The 16,715-nt window shown below is 44.7% G+C and overlaps 1 protein-coding gene across 3 annotated transcripts in view; it reads right to left on the bottom strand.

The window, feature by feature from the left end:
- Nucleotides 1-16,715, bottom strand: part of LOC8041750 (glutamate receptor ionotropic, kainate 2) — a 398,324-nt gene that overhangs the window by 52,193 nt on the left and 329,416 nt on the right. For all 3 annotated transcript variants that reach the window (XM_040215999.3, XM_040216000.3, XM_040216001.3), the window contains one exon: nt 16,244-16,469. In XM_040215999.3, the coding sequence (XP_040071933.1) occupies nt 16,244-16,469 (226 nt within the window). The remainder of the gene's footprint in view (nt 1-16,243; nt 16,470-16,715) is intronic.

The raw sequence follows: 16,715 nt of genomic DNA, 5'->3' as shown, positions 1-16,715 counted from the left end.
TCAGACGTCAAAATCGGCCAAAAAGGGGGCGTTCCCCACAAATTCGGGCATACGCGCCGTCAATTGTACCATCAATGGCGACACTCAGCAGTCTGTAATTCATTATAAGGAATCTCCTCTAGGTGTATGACGCGTATGCCCGAGTGCTTTTGAAGCGGCCCAGAATTTATTTAGTTATCGCTCTCCAAAGCTTGAAAAAGGGGGCGTTCCCCACAAATTCGGGCATACGCGCCGTCAATTGTACCATCAATGGCGACACTCAGCAGCCTGTAATTCATTATAAGGAATCTCCTCTAGGTCTATGACGCGTATGCACGAGTGCTTTTGAAGCGGCCAAGAATATATTTAGTTATCGCGCTCCAAAGGTTGCCTGAGACGTCAAAATCGGCCAAAAAGGGGGCGTTCCCCACAAATTCGGGCATACGCGCCGTCAATTGTACCATCAATGGCGACACTCAGCAGTCTGTAACCCATTATAAGGAATCTCCTCGAGGTCTATGACGCGTATGCCCGAGTGCTTTTGAAGCGGCCCTGAATTTATTTAGTTATCACTCTCCAAAGGTTGCCTCAGACGTCAAAATCGGCCAAAAAGGGGGCGTTCCCCACAAATTCGGGCATACGCGCCGTCAATTGTACCATCAATGGCGATACTCAGCAGTCTGTAATTCATTATAAGGAATCTCCTCGAGGTCTATGACGCGTATGCCCGAGTGCTTTTGAAGCGGCCAAGAATTTATTTAGTTATCGCGCTCCAAAGGTTGCCTGAGACGTCAAAATCGGCCAAAAAGGGGGCGTTCCCCACAAATTCGGGCATACGCGCCGTCAATTGTACCATCAATGGCGACACTCAGCAGCCTGTAACCCATTATAAGGAATCTCCTCGAGGTCTATGACGCGTATGCCCGAGTGCTTTTGAAGCGGCCCAGAATTTATTTAGTTATCGCTCTCCAAAGGTTGCCTCAGACGTCAAAATCGGCCAAAAAGGGGGCGTTCCCCACAAATTCGGGCATACGCGCCGTCAATTGTACCATCAATGGCGACACTCAGCAGTCTGTAATTCATTATATGGAATCTCCTCTAGGTCTATGACGCGCATGCCCGAGTGCTTTTGAAGCGGCCCAGAATTTATTTAGTTATCGCTCTCCAAAGGTTGCCTCAGACGTCAAAATTGGCCAAAAAAGGGGCGTTTCCCACAAATTCGGGCATACGCGCCGTCAATTGTACCATCAATGGCGACACTCAGCAGTCTGTAATTCATTATAAAGAATCTCCTCTAGGTCTATGACGCGTATGCCCGAGTGCTTTTGAAGCGGACCAGAATTTATTTAGTTATTGCTCTCCAAAGGTGGACTCAGACGGGAGAGGCCCTTTCGAGCGCACGACACTAGCCGGCCTCCAGGTGAGCCGCTTCGTGTGGAACCTGCCAGGTGGCGCTGGTGTTCGATTCCGGAGCACTCCTGCCAGCGAAGCTCACGCCAAGCGTAGCTGTTTTTGATATTAGCGGTTCATTAGTGTGGCCTTTGAATGCTTCATGGGTTTTTTAACGTGTATGAATACATTGGTTAAAGCTTACTTCCACAATTTAGTGAAAACTGGGGTAGCCAGTCTTGCATGCTGGCGCGTAGCGCTGCGCATCCGTCTTCTTTCTCTTCGTTTTCATTGCTTAGCGACAAAACTCGAACCTATGTAATCACAATGCCAAGCACTTGATATTCACAAAAACAAATTGCAAAAACGACCATAGACACTACAGAAACCATCCGAGAACGTACGCGACGCCATATCCCATGTTACAGTAGCCATGTCCTCCGGATTTCGACAACAGCGCCACTCGCGGCAGTCTGCACTTCTGGCTTCACACGGCTGATGGGACGCCGCCGACATTTTTTCCACTGCCCCTATATTCTAGTTCAGTGTAACTAGAGCGCCGACGTTAGAACGCGCGACTCGAGAGCGCTGCGATAGGAGCGCGCTTACCATTAGAGTGCACGTCACAAGAGCGCATGACCAGTAGAGCGCATGTCACGAGATTGATTACCTTGTCCGAAAAAGAAGCTTTATTGTACGCAAACACTTTAAAGCACACAGAACCACTTGATGATCGATCGGCTGGGTGCAGGAGCCGAGATTGAATGTTATTTCGAATGGTGAAGTTGTGTACATTAGGAAGTGACTTCCAACTCAACCATAACCACATTTTCTGAGTTCCATGTTTGCGAAGCGCTGCTCAACAACACAGGGTGCACCTCACTAGACTGTTTCTTTCTACCACACAAACTTGTGGTGTAGTGGAAAGTCATCACTTGGGCCACTAACTTTAGCGCGTCGGTGTCGTATTGGCCCTCACAGCATTCACAAACACGTTATGAAAGTGCGTCACACACCGCTAACAAATAAATGCGCCCCGCAAACTCAATAATGAGCGGCCGCATCATCGACGTCTGTCCTGAGCCGGCTCTGCATGCCATTCGTGCCTTCTTTTTCTGGACAGCATCTCCGTCGCAGTGCACACCGATGTTGCGATCGCCGGAGTACGATAGAAGCTGGCCGTGTAGTTTCCGCTTCTTTTTTGTTGCGCGAGCGCTTGCTGCAGCCCAACGCACCACCGTCTTCCATAGCTCCGCTGCAAATCGCGGTCGTCTCAACCACCAGCATGGTCGAAACCGGCGTGCGACGTTCTTCTGTGGCGTAGGTGCAGCCCATGTATAGTACAAAGGTTTGTTTCAGGCTTCATCTAGCAGTCTGAAGAGTCTAGGACATTTCGGTGCTCGAAATATTTGGTGTGCGGAGTTTTTGTTGCATGGTCGTGGAACACAAAGCGACGCAAAGAGTCGCTTTTGTTCTTATTTTACGATTATTTTTTGCCCGAACTTCATTAAAAAATGTCATCTTCTCTTTCTGCTCGACTTTTTAGCAGATACCACCGCCCCACAGGCGGTGGTATCTGCTAAAACATGTGTTTCTCGCCTCCGACCACAATGAATAAACTTGCACCCCCGTGTAGCGTCTTTTGGAAAGCCGGGATCAGGGACTGCAATGGTGCTCGACGATTCCTCAGGGGCGTTGCTAGCAACGCCGATTAGGTCACAGAGCAGTGAGCACACGCGTTTTGTAAATAAAAGGGGCCCACATTACCCTTTGTGCATGATTATATTTCTTTTGAAGGCAGCTGGCCTCAGACTTTATTACGTATACGACGACTCACTTGTGATACGTGGCCGTTATAGTATTTGGGAGGGCTAGAAACTGGCATTCTTTCCGGAATATATTATTATCAAGCCACACATGCGAATAACTTCATATGCGTATGCTTATGCACGTTACATACCTATCATCCAGACATAATTATGACAAATCTTAATAAAGATGTCCTAGACGTATATTCTAACCTTTAAAATATTAAAGCATGCTATTGCCAGAAATGACGGGCCGTTTACACCGAAATATCAGTGTACCTTACGTCTTCTATGAACATGTCCTCACAGGATCACACAGGCCAATAATTGCTTGATTACACCTATCGTATATTTTCATTAGGGGGAAGAACATAATCAAATAAGACATCTCGATAATTACATCCCTTATATTGGGTCCGGACATTTCGTCAAACGCCGTTTCATCGAACGCCGTTTCATCGAAGCCGTTTCATCAAACACCGTTTCATCGAACGCCGTTTCATCGAACGCCGTTTCATCGAACGCCGTTTCATAGAAGCCGTTTCATCGAACGCCTTTTCATCGAACGCTGTTACAGCCTGCAATATTTTTGCAATTTATTTTGATTTTTATACGCAACGTCATCTAATTCTCCATTTTTTTTAAATCACAGTATGCAGTGACGAGATAAGTTCCATTGTGAACATGTCCTGCTTCGGGAAGAAAGCCTCCATGAATCAATGACCCCTCTTCATGTCACATGAAACAATTAAAAATGAGACAAAAAAAAATAACAAAAGAAACAGAAAGCACGATGTGCTTTCTGGGAAGCGGGTAGTGTTTTATTGTTTGACAGCGTGTACCTGTAACCTTGGGTTATGTGAGGATCCGAAAGGGTGACAGAGTACACCCAGGGCTTTACTATTGTCTGGTGCGGGTTGGCCTTCCTAAGAAAGCGTCCTGAAGATGATTCATAATAGGCAAAAGGGTCGGTAATAAAGTTGACAGTGAAGGGGAGGTGGTTCCAGTCCAGGTGTAGCCCGAAACCATGTTGGCTGACACTTTGTGCAGCTTTTGACTCTGTAGAGTTTGAAAACTAAAAAAAAAAAAAAAAAAAGCAGAAACGTTCAATCTGAGCATAAAGCTGATAATCAGAGTATCATTATATTTTATTTCGTGTGCTCTCCTGGCAGAGCATCGTTTTATTATAAGCGTGCTGCCCTGGCAGTTAAATGCTTTTCGTGAATAAACCTTCAACTGAGCGTAAGTGTGCAAATGAGCTGGTGTGAATGGCACATTACCGAAACCCCCGGACAGCCGGTAAAAAAAACGACAGACATTCAAAAGTGTTTTAAGTGTCGGTCCTTTACCTCCAGTATCATGTTTTCTGACAGGTACATGAGTAAAACTTTTCAGTAAGTCGCATACCCATTTGTTTTTATACCAATGGTTTTTATTTCTAGTAATTTGGCTCCGCCCTAAAGACTGTTTCTTAAGTGACTACCTTAGTCTTAACAAATGTAAGGTAAAGCATCTACAAAGCACTGTTATGCCTCAAAACTCGATACAGAGAAATTCGATGAAACGGCCTTAAGCAATTCGATGAAACGGCGTTCGATGAAATGGCGTTTGATGAAATGTCCATTCATTCGATGAAACGGTGTTCGATGAAACGGTGTTCGATGAAATGTCCGCTAGCCGTCCGCAATGCCTGCTGGAAAGCTCAGCTATTTGAACTTCCAAACGTGTATTTACACAAAAATATCCAAAAAGTCTCTGCACCGAAAAGTCCGTGCTCCGAAATGTCGGCACCGAAACGACCTACACCGAAACTTCCTACACTAAATTGTTCGGATCCCCAGTCTGAAGAATCCAACAACCTTGCGAATAAAGGCAGAGCCATTTGACTCTCCTTGTATTTGACTAAATTTGTAAAACGCCAAGTATCCGGGTTCATCAGAGATTTAAGCCATAACTGCAGCGACTGGCGGCTTCATAATAATATATAAAAACAAAACTTATGCAATCTTTCACAAGAGCAGTCGTTGAAACAGGGCGCTCTCGCACTACCCCATGCCTCCCCCGCTTGGAAATATTGAATTAAAAAAAAAAAAAAGAAAGAAGCAATACTGGAACGTGGTGTGTGTGATTCATGCTGAAAGCGAGGAAGGTGGGGGGTGGTGCACTTATCATTCTTCTTTGTTCAGTATACCAGGAACTCTGTGATAATGTTATTGCCCGTTCAAGGTTTTCGAAACGCACAATGGGTTGCTTTAGTGCCTGCTTGCGGAATTCCTTCGGGTCGCTGAGGTGGGGCTTGATGGAAGTAGGACATCCGGACGCTACGAGCTGTTCCAGCAGATGCACTGCTGTGAGGGTTTCATATGACTTCTCGCTCCTTGGCGCGCATCGCTGCACCAAATCCGAATGCCACGTGTCACTTTTCCCAGCACTGAGTCACCTCCGATGTCTCATGGTATCGAGGCGCTCGAGGGGGAAGGGGGGGAGAGGAGTAGCCACTGCGTTCTTTCTTGTGTTCGGGTTCAATGTTTCAAGCCCAAGTCTGTAAATAACGGGGAGGTTTGGGAGAAAGCTTCGAAAACCAGACAGCTTCTTGTGCAAATCGTGATTGATTTGAGCCTGAGCTACGAACTACGTGCATAATGAAATGTCCGAAAATGTTTGTACCCTTTTTTTTATCCCTTTCATCGCCTTATCTAAAACTTTCTGGTTTTCTCGTGCGTAAATGACATCTTTAAAACAATTGTGATCTTGGGTGTTCCCTATTTTAGACAAGCTTAGTAGCACAAGTGTGACACAAATATGCGGCGCACACCAAGTCACTGAGCCAGAAACTTTCTGGTTGTCGCGGGGTAGTCAGCACTGCATAGTGTACGCGTGTTTGTCCTCATGCGACTACCATTATATTGCCGGAGAAACGCAGTTCTTTTCTTGGTCCTGACATTTAATTGAAAATATGGCATATATAGGATATAGTTGTCCTTCGATGCAAAAGGAACTATTTCCGAAAACGAGAAACGATCTCCAAATACTATTTTAAAGCATTCAATTAAACGGCTTTGATCAAATGGCGTTTGATTCAATAACGTTCGATGAAATGGCTTCGATGAGACGGCGTTCGATGAAGTGTCCGGACCCTATCACCAGCAGTAATTTGAAATACGAGTTAATCTTTCCTACCTTGCTCAGTCCACGGGTAAAACCACCTCATCTGGTTGGTTGCTAATATCAATGACCTAACTTGATTATAACTGCCATCAGTGACGTTTTTGCGGTGGCCCGTGACCTGCTTCTTTGTTTCTGTTTATTATTAGTAATTATTTGTTACAGATGTACAGACTATTTTGGCAGTGCATTTACCTTCCGCTCTATAACGACTTCGGGCCACGAGAGCGCATTCGATAAACAAGTACACAAAAGTAGTAATTGTGGTCGCGTTGTCAACTCCATCCCTTGCTTAATCATGTATACAATTCGTAGGAAGAAACGCGTTGACAGCAATATAAGGGGAGAAGCTTGGAGAATTTTTTAAAAGCCGGGGATCTTGAAGATGTGTGACAGAACGCGGGGGTTTGCGGAAACGGGGCTTTCGGATTTGGATTATTTCTTAAACTAATCATGGAATGGGGCAGAGTCGTAAATGTCGGCGAGGAGCACTTTATTCTGTCTGGATCCTCCAGCAGCTTCGAAAAGCCACGTTACGTTCTCCGCTCAAGCCGTGACATTGAACTTTAAAAATAGGTGGAACAGAAAAAACGATCAGATAGAAAAGCTACACGGACGGACTGTATCTCCGTTTCACCATAACTTGGTAAACGGCGAAAGCTACGATCCCCGTTGGCCAATCAGAGCAAGGGAGCGACGCACGAGACAGCTCTCCGTGGGAGGATCGTGTTTCTATGGCACATCGTCAAGTGCTTTGCTCCGATGCCCCGATTGGCTCACGAGGGTCGTAGCTTTATATCCTGTCTTCAAAGGACTGGCTCTCACAACGCTTAAGCGAGCACTTAACCCCTCGCCTTGTCCTGTGCGGAAGGTACTCCGTGATAATGGTTTTGTCCGGTTCGACATTCTGACAATATAGACCTTTTCCACAAGGGCGCCGCCATCTTGAATTGTCGTCACTTCCAGTATGGGCGAAAACATTGTTTTGCCGTCGCCACGCCAATAGAAGACATTTAGGATATAAGCCTAACCGTCACACATTCTCGTTTTGGCTCCCCTCTATTATTTTGCTAGTTACAGGTTGAAACGTTTTATTATTTTTTCGTCGCCCATACTGGAAGTGACGACAATTCAAGATGGCGGCGCCCCTGTGGAAAATGTCTATACAATGACACTTTTGTGAGCTGCTTGGAGATGTCTTCGGGGTAATCCGAGAAGTCAGACATACTGCTTTGGTACAAGATTATGTTTTGTATACCCAGGGATGGACCACACCGGACGCTGCAAGTCGTTCCAGCCAATGCAGCGCTCCGAGCGCTTCATTTGGCCTCGTGCCACAGTCAGCGCATGTCACGTGTCACACACTCGGAACTGATTTACCTCCGATGGCTCGTAGCGTCCGCTGCGGTCCATATTAAGGTAGAACGGATCGTAACAGAGTACGCTGCTTTGTGTTTGCGAATAATGGATCGCTTAGAGTGGTTCACTGGTAAATCCTGCTTGAGTTCAGCCTGAGCTCGCAAACTCTGGACACAATAAAACTATGTGGCGTAGAAATAAAAGCTTCTGAAAATGTCGGTATCGTTTTTCTTTTTTTACTTGTAACTTTTGTTATTGCTTGGGACCAAGTTCGGCCCTGGAAGCTGTTTGCCGCACTGTAAATTTGTCCAGTTATTAGTGAGTGTAATGATTTTTATGTAGGTGATAGGCCCTCTTGGGAAGAACATATCAGATACAGTTCAATGCTATATCTTGAAGACATTCCCAGATAACAACTCACAAATATTGGGTAAAAATGTCAAAGTTGCCTAGTTCGTGTATTTCGAAGCGCTGCATTTCGCATGGAGACAAAATAATGCAACATGTTAATGGAACACCACGCGATATAGTGTAAAATATTTTCCTCAAGAAAAAAAAAGAAAAACGAAGTTTTTTTTTAATTGCACGCTGAAGTTGGGGAACTTTTCACATTGAAGCACGTTTGAAGCGTTGTAAATATTTTCAGTTATAAAACTCGAGTAAAAAAATATTTTTAGATGATTTACCGTTCCGGAAAGAATATACAAAAAAACATTCAACGCTATATCTAAAAAATATTACGAGATATGCACTCCTAAACATCAGATACAAATATCAAAGTTACACGCACGCACACACGCACGAAGGTACACAATAACCTGAAAGCCGAATGCAGCGGCTGATGTACGAGTAGTGATCAAACTGTTTCTGCGGTTGACATCATGGGACGTCGCGTTCATGTGGGAGCTGTAAAGGTTAGGTGATCAAAAATGCACAATCATGACAATCAGAGCACATATCTCCAACATTTTTTACCCTCAACAACCTTCTCTCTCCCCCCCCCTTTTTTTTTCTCGCTCAGAAAAAAAGAAAAGAAAAAGAAGGGAGATCATTTAATGGTGCGACTTTTGCCGACGGTGCACGCGCGCAAAAGTACATGTCAATCGCAAAAGTGTTATTTACAAGATAAAGTACACAGGAAAGTGATTGTCGCTTTAGATGTCATTATAATTGGTTTTAGTAGTGCACCCATACAGTAGCCTAACCACATAGTTTTAACCCAACTACGTGAAAACGATCAGTTCTTTTGTTGACCCGTTCAAGACTGGCAGTTGTTGAAATATTTTAGCAAAGCGAAAACCGGGTATCGGCGCAAATGATAATCTCTACGCAAACCCGAGCCCCTGAGACTTCAACAGTGCCTCCGGTATATGTGTGCGTGTGTTCACCTCGATTAGAGAAGTCATTCCAGATATAGTCACGGCAGTCCTGAAAGTCGAAGTGCTTCCGTCGCATTCCAATTAATGCTCGGAGCCTTTATTCTTGGCTGTAGGTATAGGTTAGGTTAGCTCGCACCTCACGTGTGAACCTAAGAACAAACGATTCCGTCAAAGCATTTTATGCTGCACAGGTTACGCCACCTCAGCTTATCGGATATCAGTGATACATTACAATAGACTTGAGTAGCTCTTGCTGTGTTGCAACTTACAAGCACAAGTAGAGAATTAAAGAAAAAAATATTATCTTCTTTTTTTATTAAAAACGAGCTTGCGAGAGCACGGTTATGGTCTCATCTCATATGTTGCGCTGTAGTACAGCATGGCGACACCACTGATTCAGATACTTTGGAGTTACTAGCGCATCGTAAAACCTCATTGTCATCGGCGGCTTCCTGAACAAGGTTGCGGCATGACAGTAATATATTATATTGCGCCTGCATTGCACTGTTTGCAACAGCAGACTGATATTTCATTATCGACAAGCAAACTCTACCTGCAAAAATTAAATGTAATACGAAGAGAATGCCCATAGTTTTAGTAATCAGTAATTTGTAATGTGATATAATTAAATTTTAGTGATTTTTAAGAAAGGAATCGGTAATGTAAAACAGTTAGTTTTGGAAAATGCTTTTGCCATCTCTCGCCTAGAAATCTCAAGAGGGTGACTGTACTAAAGTGATTAACCATTTTGAGAAGAGATAATGAGTTGAGAAAAATTAACGCAATATTGTAATTACACTCCCAAAATTTGACGGGTGAACTTGTACTTTAAACTTTTGTTTACGGAAAGGTGGAGTTCTAGTCACCGGTGTGGTCACGTGCAATATGACGTCTAAACGCGGCACTGGTCACTAGTAGGATCTCAAAACGCAATATAAAAATGCAAGGAACCGAAAAAAAAAAGGCTCTGCTTTGTATTAAAGGAGCTGTGCAACAATATTCAATTGGAATGTTTTTCTCTCTACACGAGCTTACTGGCACACCTGGGACTCAAGGATACTCACACGCAACGCCATTGGCCAAGAAACTCCTTTGTTGCAGTGTAATTTCAAGGACAAAAGCGATAATTTTCATTCAATCTCTCCTTTGCAAAATTTGATGACGTAACTCGGGGATCGCAGTACACCCAAGTGACGATATTTGAATGCGGTTCATAGATTGTACCCGAGCATTGCGTGGGCACTCGACTCGGGCTCGTGACAATTGCTAGCTCGAGAAGCATTCGGGTTGTGACCCGTGTCCAATCGCTGCAACGACGACAACAGCCGAGCCATAACAATGTCTGGAACTCAGCGCGTGTCCTGCGCTTTGCCAACCCCAGCGCGTGGCTATGATCAACACTGGCGGCATATAATCGGCTGCAGATCACGTGGCCGCTTGTTCTGGCTGCGAGTTGAGGGGGTGAACGCTGCTCGTTTTTCTTTAATTTTTTTTCTGGGACTTCTATTGCGCGGGGTGAAAAACGAACGCGTGTTTCATAGGTCATTAACGTTAGGGATCCGTTTTAAGCGGTATTTGCGCAAAGTACAAAAATTGTTGCATAGCTCCTTTAAGGATTTTTGCAGATATCAATATTTGAAGTTTCGGTCAAATTTCAGAACAAAAACAACGGTCTGACAGCCCCCAGCACTGTTTATTTCAACGTGTGTCCCATTTAGGCAACGCCAGGTAGGTTGGGGTAAAAGCACCGAACATGTTAGAGTACGCACGCTGGCATGAATTCCCGTCCCGTAAACACTTTTTGTAAGGCTCGCCATTTCCTCTTCAAGTACCCAGGGTCACAATACACTTTGTAGTACCGTATTTTCCGGACTATATAAGTTTAAAAGTTGAAAATTCACCCGATGCGGACTATCTACAGGTGCGGATAATACAATGATATAATTTTTCTAGATCCTTCACTATGACAATCGTGAAGGATTTTATGAGTAACAGACTATACTAATGTTGATTTACGTACGATAAAGCTTCATCGTGAGCTAATACAGTAGGCGTTTGTCAAGGTCTGCTGAGTATGATACTTTTTACGTTCGGACTATACTCCGTTTCACCTTCCGTCCGAGCACAGCGGACGCTATACTCCGTTCCACCTTCAGTCCGAGCGCACTGGACGCCACGAGCTATCCCAGCCGATCCAGCGTCGGGAGAAAATCGCGTGACCTTTCGGTTGGCCAGAGCGACGCAGAGAGCTCAAGGTCACATGACACTCTCTCAACGCTGAATTGGCTGGGATAGCTCCTAGCGTTTGCTGCGCTCAGACTGAAGGTGAAACGGAGTATAGGAGCCATCCCAGCCAATGCGGCGTTGAGGGAGTGTCATGCGACCTTGAGCTCCCTGTGTCGCCCCGCCCCACCGGCAGGTCACGCGACTTTCTCCCGGTGCTGGATCGGCTGGGATGGCTCGTGGCGTCCACTGCGCTCGGACTGAAGGTGGAACGGAGTATAGGTGCTAAGTGCGGGCTTTGCACTGGGTGCCGTTTTTGTACTGGGTGCGGACTATCTAAGCAAGCACTTTTATTTTTGACGCAAAATATTTCCCTGCGGACTATGCACCGGGTCCGGGCTATAATCCGGAAAATGCGGTAGTTCCTTCGAACTCTAGGGTTCTTGGACGATGGCCCTTAGCCTATGCCCATCCTCACATGGCCTTGGGTCACTTTACATGGACGGCAGAAGCAGTCAAATGCTCGGAGTAGCCAAGCATGTTTATCGCAAAACAAAACAAAAATTCAGAGACAAAACCGAGAGGCTAGGCTCTGAAACGCTGCAGAAAGGAGAGTTCGGTTTCGGGCGCTTCTCTGGTATCGCCGGAGGAAAGGGGTCGCTGTGCCTCCCGCCGCAAATCGCCCATTATGCGCTTAGCTTGGCTTATCTGGCCCCGAGATGCAGCAACAAAAGGAGTCTCCCCGCCGTCAAGTCAACAGTGGGAGAGGAGGAAATGGGAAGTGTGGCGAGGGGAACTTTTTTCTGGTTGAAAAATATTCTGCAGGTTGGTCTTTGAGCGCCGCGTGGTGGGAAGTTTTGAAACTAGCCCGAATGTCTCGGAATCTTGGCCTTGATCGGCCTAGGGCGAATTGCCCTATTCGACGAATTGTCCTTCTTCCAGTTGTCCAGAGACCAATGGAATTTCGACGGATTGGCCGGATTGGTGGTGCAATACGCTTCCCTTATAAGAATAGAAAGGCACATGGAACGATCTATTGTTATATTCACACATGATGTAGGCTATTAGTAAATCCGGGTGTGAATCTTCTGCTACTCGCCGAGACAGGTGCGTTCGTGTCCTTTATCAGCAGTCAAGCTCCCACCTACCAAGACGTCATGAATTACCTTGACAGGATGGCGAGCTTTGGAGTGCTTCCAGAAGCCAATTAAATTGCATGGGCTTCTGAAAACCACTATGCATGTCACATGCAAACAAAAAAAAAGTTGCGTACCGCGTGATACTAGTATTATCGCTCTACTCACTGACATACAAACCTATTGACAGTCAATGCATGCGTATGTAAACTACCGACGACTGCAGTGTACAGTGACTAGATGTCTGTTGCAAAAATAAACGACAAAACTTAAAATTTGTTAAATTCGCAAAATTGTACTGCATTTACTCAGGAATTGTCAGGTTACACCCCCCACCACCCCTATGCATTTATAGGCGCGTTAGATTTAGATTTAATTTTGAATAAATATATCTATATTTGTTTTATTAGTGGCAAATTACGCTTGTGCAAACTGTTGATGCCTCGCACCCACAGCTCTTTTTACAAAAACAATTAAATATTGACTCTGCGCATAGTCAGTGGCGCTGGCGGGCGGTCATGTGTTTACAATGCGGGTCTCCGTGTGTTGCTCATATATATAAATCGAAATGGGAAGGGATGAGGACTGAACTATAGATTCCTGGGATCTGAAGAGCGGCTTTCATAGACGTCCCCCAATTGCGCTGCACCAGAACACCCAGATATTGCATCCCTATTATATATTTCAAATTGGCTGACCTATGTCATCGAAACATTCGAAACATTTAAACTGTTAATATCAAAGGAGAGTTTGGCGTCGTACAATCGACGCCTTTAACCGATTGGTACATAGCTGCGCATCGGCACTCGGCTAACTAACCATCATGCCTTCCTATGGATGAAATTATAATATTTGTTTCTGCTCTGTTTCTTTTTCAATCCGTCAACGTCGGCTTTTGTGGCACGACATTTTAGTGTGAGGAAACTACGACAATGCTTGCAGGAACGCGAACTAAATATACACACAAGTCTGTACGTTTAAGAAGGCAAACTATTCTAGCACGTGACAGGCGAGACGGAATGCCGAACGTGCCTGAATGTCCAACGAGACGAAAGATTCAACCGAGACGAATATACAACGAGCCTGAATGTCTATCGAGAGGAAAGATCCAACTGAGGCGGAATGTTTAACGAGCCTGAATGTCCATAGAGACGAAAGATCCAACCGAGACGGAATGTCCAACGAGCCTGAATGTCCAAAGCGCCTGAATATCCATTCTTGGATCTTCTGTCTCGTTGGAAATTCAGGCTCGTTGGACATTCCGTCTTGTAATCCTCGGGACATGGCAGTGACCTTGATCAAATTTTCAACGACAGCACACATAAAACCAGGACACTTCAGGGCATCGCAGTGACTTTGAAAAAAAGTGACGGGTCATGATAAAAGAGCTACGTTCGTGGATTGTGCAGTTGATAGAATGGACAAACAAATGAATGATTGTTTTCGAGCTGAAAAGAGGAATTTTCGGGTCATGAACACTGCCGTGATGGAACTAGAAAGGGGATCGCTACGATTGCTGCTGACTGACAAAAGTGGTAGGTTTGGTGTACTTCCGGAGAAAATGTTCCAAATTCAGTCGGAGGAAGCCCTCAACGCACTCTTTGTTGAATGGAAAGGAGACATTAGGAAAATTAAGAAGAATGTTGTTGCAATCCTCAAGGAAGATGAGATGGATTCGTTGGCAAAAGAAGTAATGAACCAAACAAGATCGTCATTAAGTCTGATATGTTTCTCGAAAGATCATAAACCGGATATGCCCCTTCGCACGGTAATTAAAGAACTCGAAACTTGGCAGTGCAACGTCTCAAAATTTCTACAAAAAGGGTTGAATGTAATCCACCTAGAAGGGAGGGAGTCTTTCACTGAGAATTTTAGGCACTAATCGATGACCTAGAAGGCTTTCATGGAAGACAAGGTACAGTAATATCAATGAACATCAAGGATTTATACTATTCGCTAAATAAGGTTCGCTTGATGCATAGGGTTCGGCAAGTGCTACAGCTGAACCTGCTAAGTTATCACTCCAGAACAGGTATCGCCGTCGACAGTTTCCTTTCTGTTGATTTATATCTTCAGGCGACAGTTGTTGAATGTAATGGTCGGAATATATGTTCAGAGAGATGATGTTTACATTGGCTTGTCCGTGGCACCCATGTTAGCAGAAATCTATGCGAACACCTTAGATAAGTACGTAACTGAAACCCTTAATGAAACGAATTGAATGGATGCTTAATAGAAAAGGTACGTTGATGACATTTTTACTTGCGCTTTTCGAGAGAAGGATGCTCGGTGTTCGGAATCGATTGTAAAAAACAGCAGCTCCGGAGCTTAAGTTTACAACCCAACAACCTGAAAATGGGTTCCTGCAGTTTCTTGATTTACGCACACATGTCGAACAAGCTCGTTTTTGTTAGTACGTAAAAAAAGCCGCAAAACCTGGGCTAAGTAGGAAAAGTTGCCACACCAAATCGGTTAAAGCAGGGGTAGTGAGGTCGTTAGTAACGAACGAATTGCGTAAATTGTGCACTTATTTTATGGGTAATGCGGTCAAGAAACAGTGGTTGAGGCTAAAATCTGCAGGACATGAAGAGGAATTCATCAAAAAGCAGTTAGCAATAAAATTTCAAACCGGACACTGGAAAAAGGGAAAATATAGCAGTAACCCCGTATTTCCACGGCATTCCCCAGAGCCTAAAGGCTTGCGCGAAAAAGTTTGGAGTAGACGTAGTGTTCCCTTCAGATTTCAAAATGAGCAGGTTGGCGCCATTTCTGTTAAACCACAAATGCTGTCAGAAAGCCCATCAGGAACCTTTAGTTCCGTGCAAAGAAAGTGTGGTATATGAAATTCCGTTAAAATGAAGGTTCAAGTACGTGGGACAAACCTCGAGATGCCTCAACGATAGGTAATTAGAGCACAAGAGAAATGTGAACACGAAAGCGCCGAACTCGGAAATTGCAAAGCACAACGAGGAATGCATCAATTGTACTGTGCACCGGTCAGAAACGGAAGTTCTACATAAAGAACGATATATGATATAAAGAGGGTCGTTAAAGAAACGATAAGAATAAGATCAATGGGAAAATGCATAAGCCAAGCATCAATGCAACTTGGAAACAACTCCAAAAAAGTTTCTGAGACTATGAACGAACACATCGATTCGCGAGAAAAGGGAAGGTAAAGAAGGAAGATTAGGGGGACAATATAGAGATCACCAGGATATGTTTCCCCAAAGTAATTCTTCTCTCTGTTTTTTTTTTTTTTTTTTTTTTAAGGGTATGTGTGGTTTTCGTGCTACTGCTTAAATAGTTCGGCACTTTTTACTTTCAATGTCGCTGTGATGCCTTGAAGTGTCCTCGTTTTATGTGTTCTGTCGTCGTTAATCTTATCAAGGTCACTTCCATGTCCCGAGGTGTCCTACAGATAAGGGCCTCTTTTGTCTCTGCGTGCGCTTGATCTCTTTGTGTGTCATATATGTTCTCTTCATTTGGAACTGTTTGCAACAAAGGAGATTCTGTGTAGAGCGTGCTTGGGAAGGGCTTCGTGGGTATATATAGGATGGTCGAGAATTAAACCAGTTGGCTGAATTTGAGACGTCCCTTCCTGTGTCTGTTCCTTCTACTAAAAACTTTCAAATTTCTTCCACCACAGTCTCAGGTGTTATATGACGTGATCAGATTAGCTACTGCGCTGCACAAACCCAGAGTTTATATTTATAGTGGAATCAGGTCGCCTTCATCCAAGGCAGATTTCCCCTACACAAACAACTGTGCGCGCGGTTTGACATTCACGTGGCCTTCTACTCACCGGGCGGTGTGGCAATGCCGTATCCTTTGGAGTCCAGTAGCCCTCCAATCTGCGTGAGCTGGCAGTTCTTTTGAACCATGTACTCGATGGTGGTAGACTCCATGAGGTAGGCGTAACCCCCTCGAAGCACACGCTCAACGCCTTTGAGGTTAGAGTCCGCGAAGACGCTCGGCTGTGCCGCTGTCATTGCAGCCCACATGCGCTTGATTAGAGCCGAGTCAGAGTCCTGAAACAATAGACAAGGTGAGAAGCAACTATCTCGCTTTCCTGCCAATCAGGCATTACTGAGACTCAGAGGTACGAACGTGTAATTAAAACCCTTACACTGACCTTGGTTATTTAGTAGTTGGGAATCGTCGCACTTTTTGGCCATCATTGACTATATTTTCACGTGTATTAATTATCGTCTTCAGTCACATTTAGAGTAAGTAAGATTCACAAATTAGGTTAATTTCATTAACTGGGGATTACA

The sequence above is a fragment of the Ixodes scapularis genome, unplaced genomic scaffold, assembly GCF_016920785.2.
Source record: "Ixodes scapularis isolate PalLabHiFi unplaced genomic scaffold, ASM1692078v2 PGA_scaffold2__306_contigs__length_199485367, whole genome shotgun sequence".
NCBI classification, from domain to species: domain Eukaryota; kingdom Metazoa; phylum Arthropoda; class Arachnida; order Ixodida; family Ixodidae; genus Ixodes; species Ixodes scapularis.
Note: the sequence above shows the minus strand (reverse complement) of the source record. Positions and strands in the feature narration are given on the sequence as shown.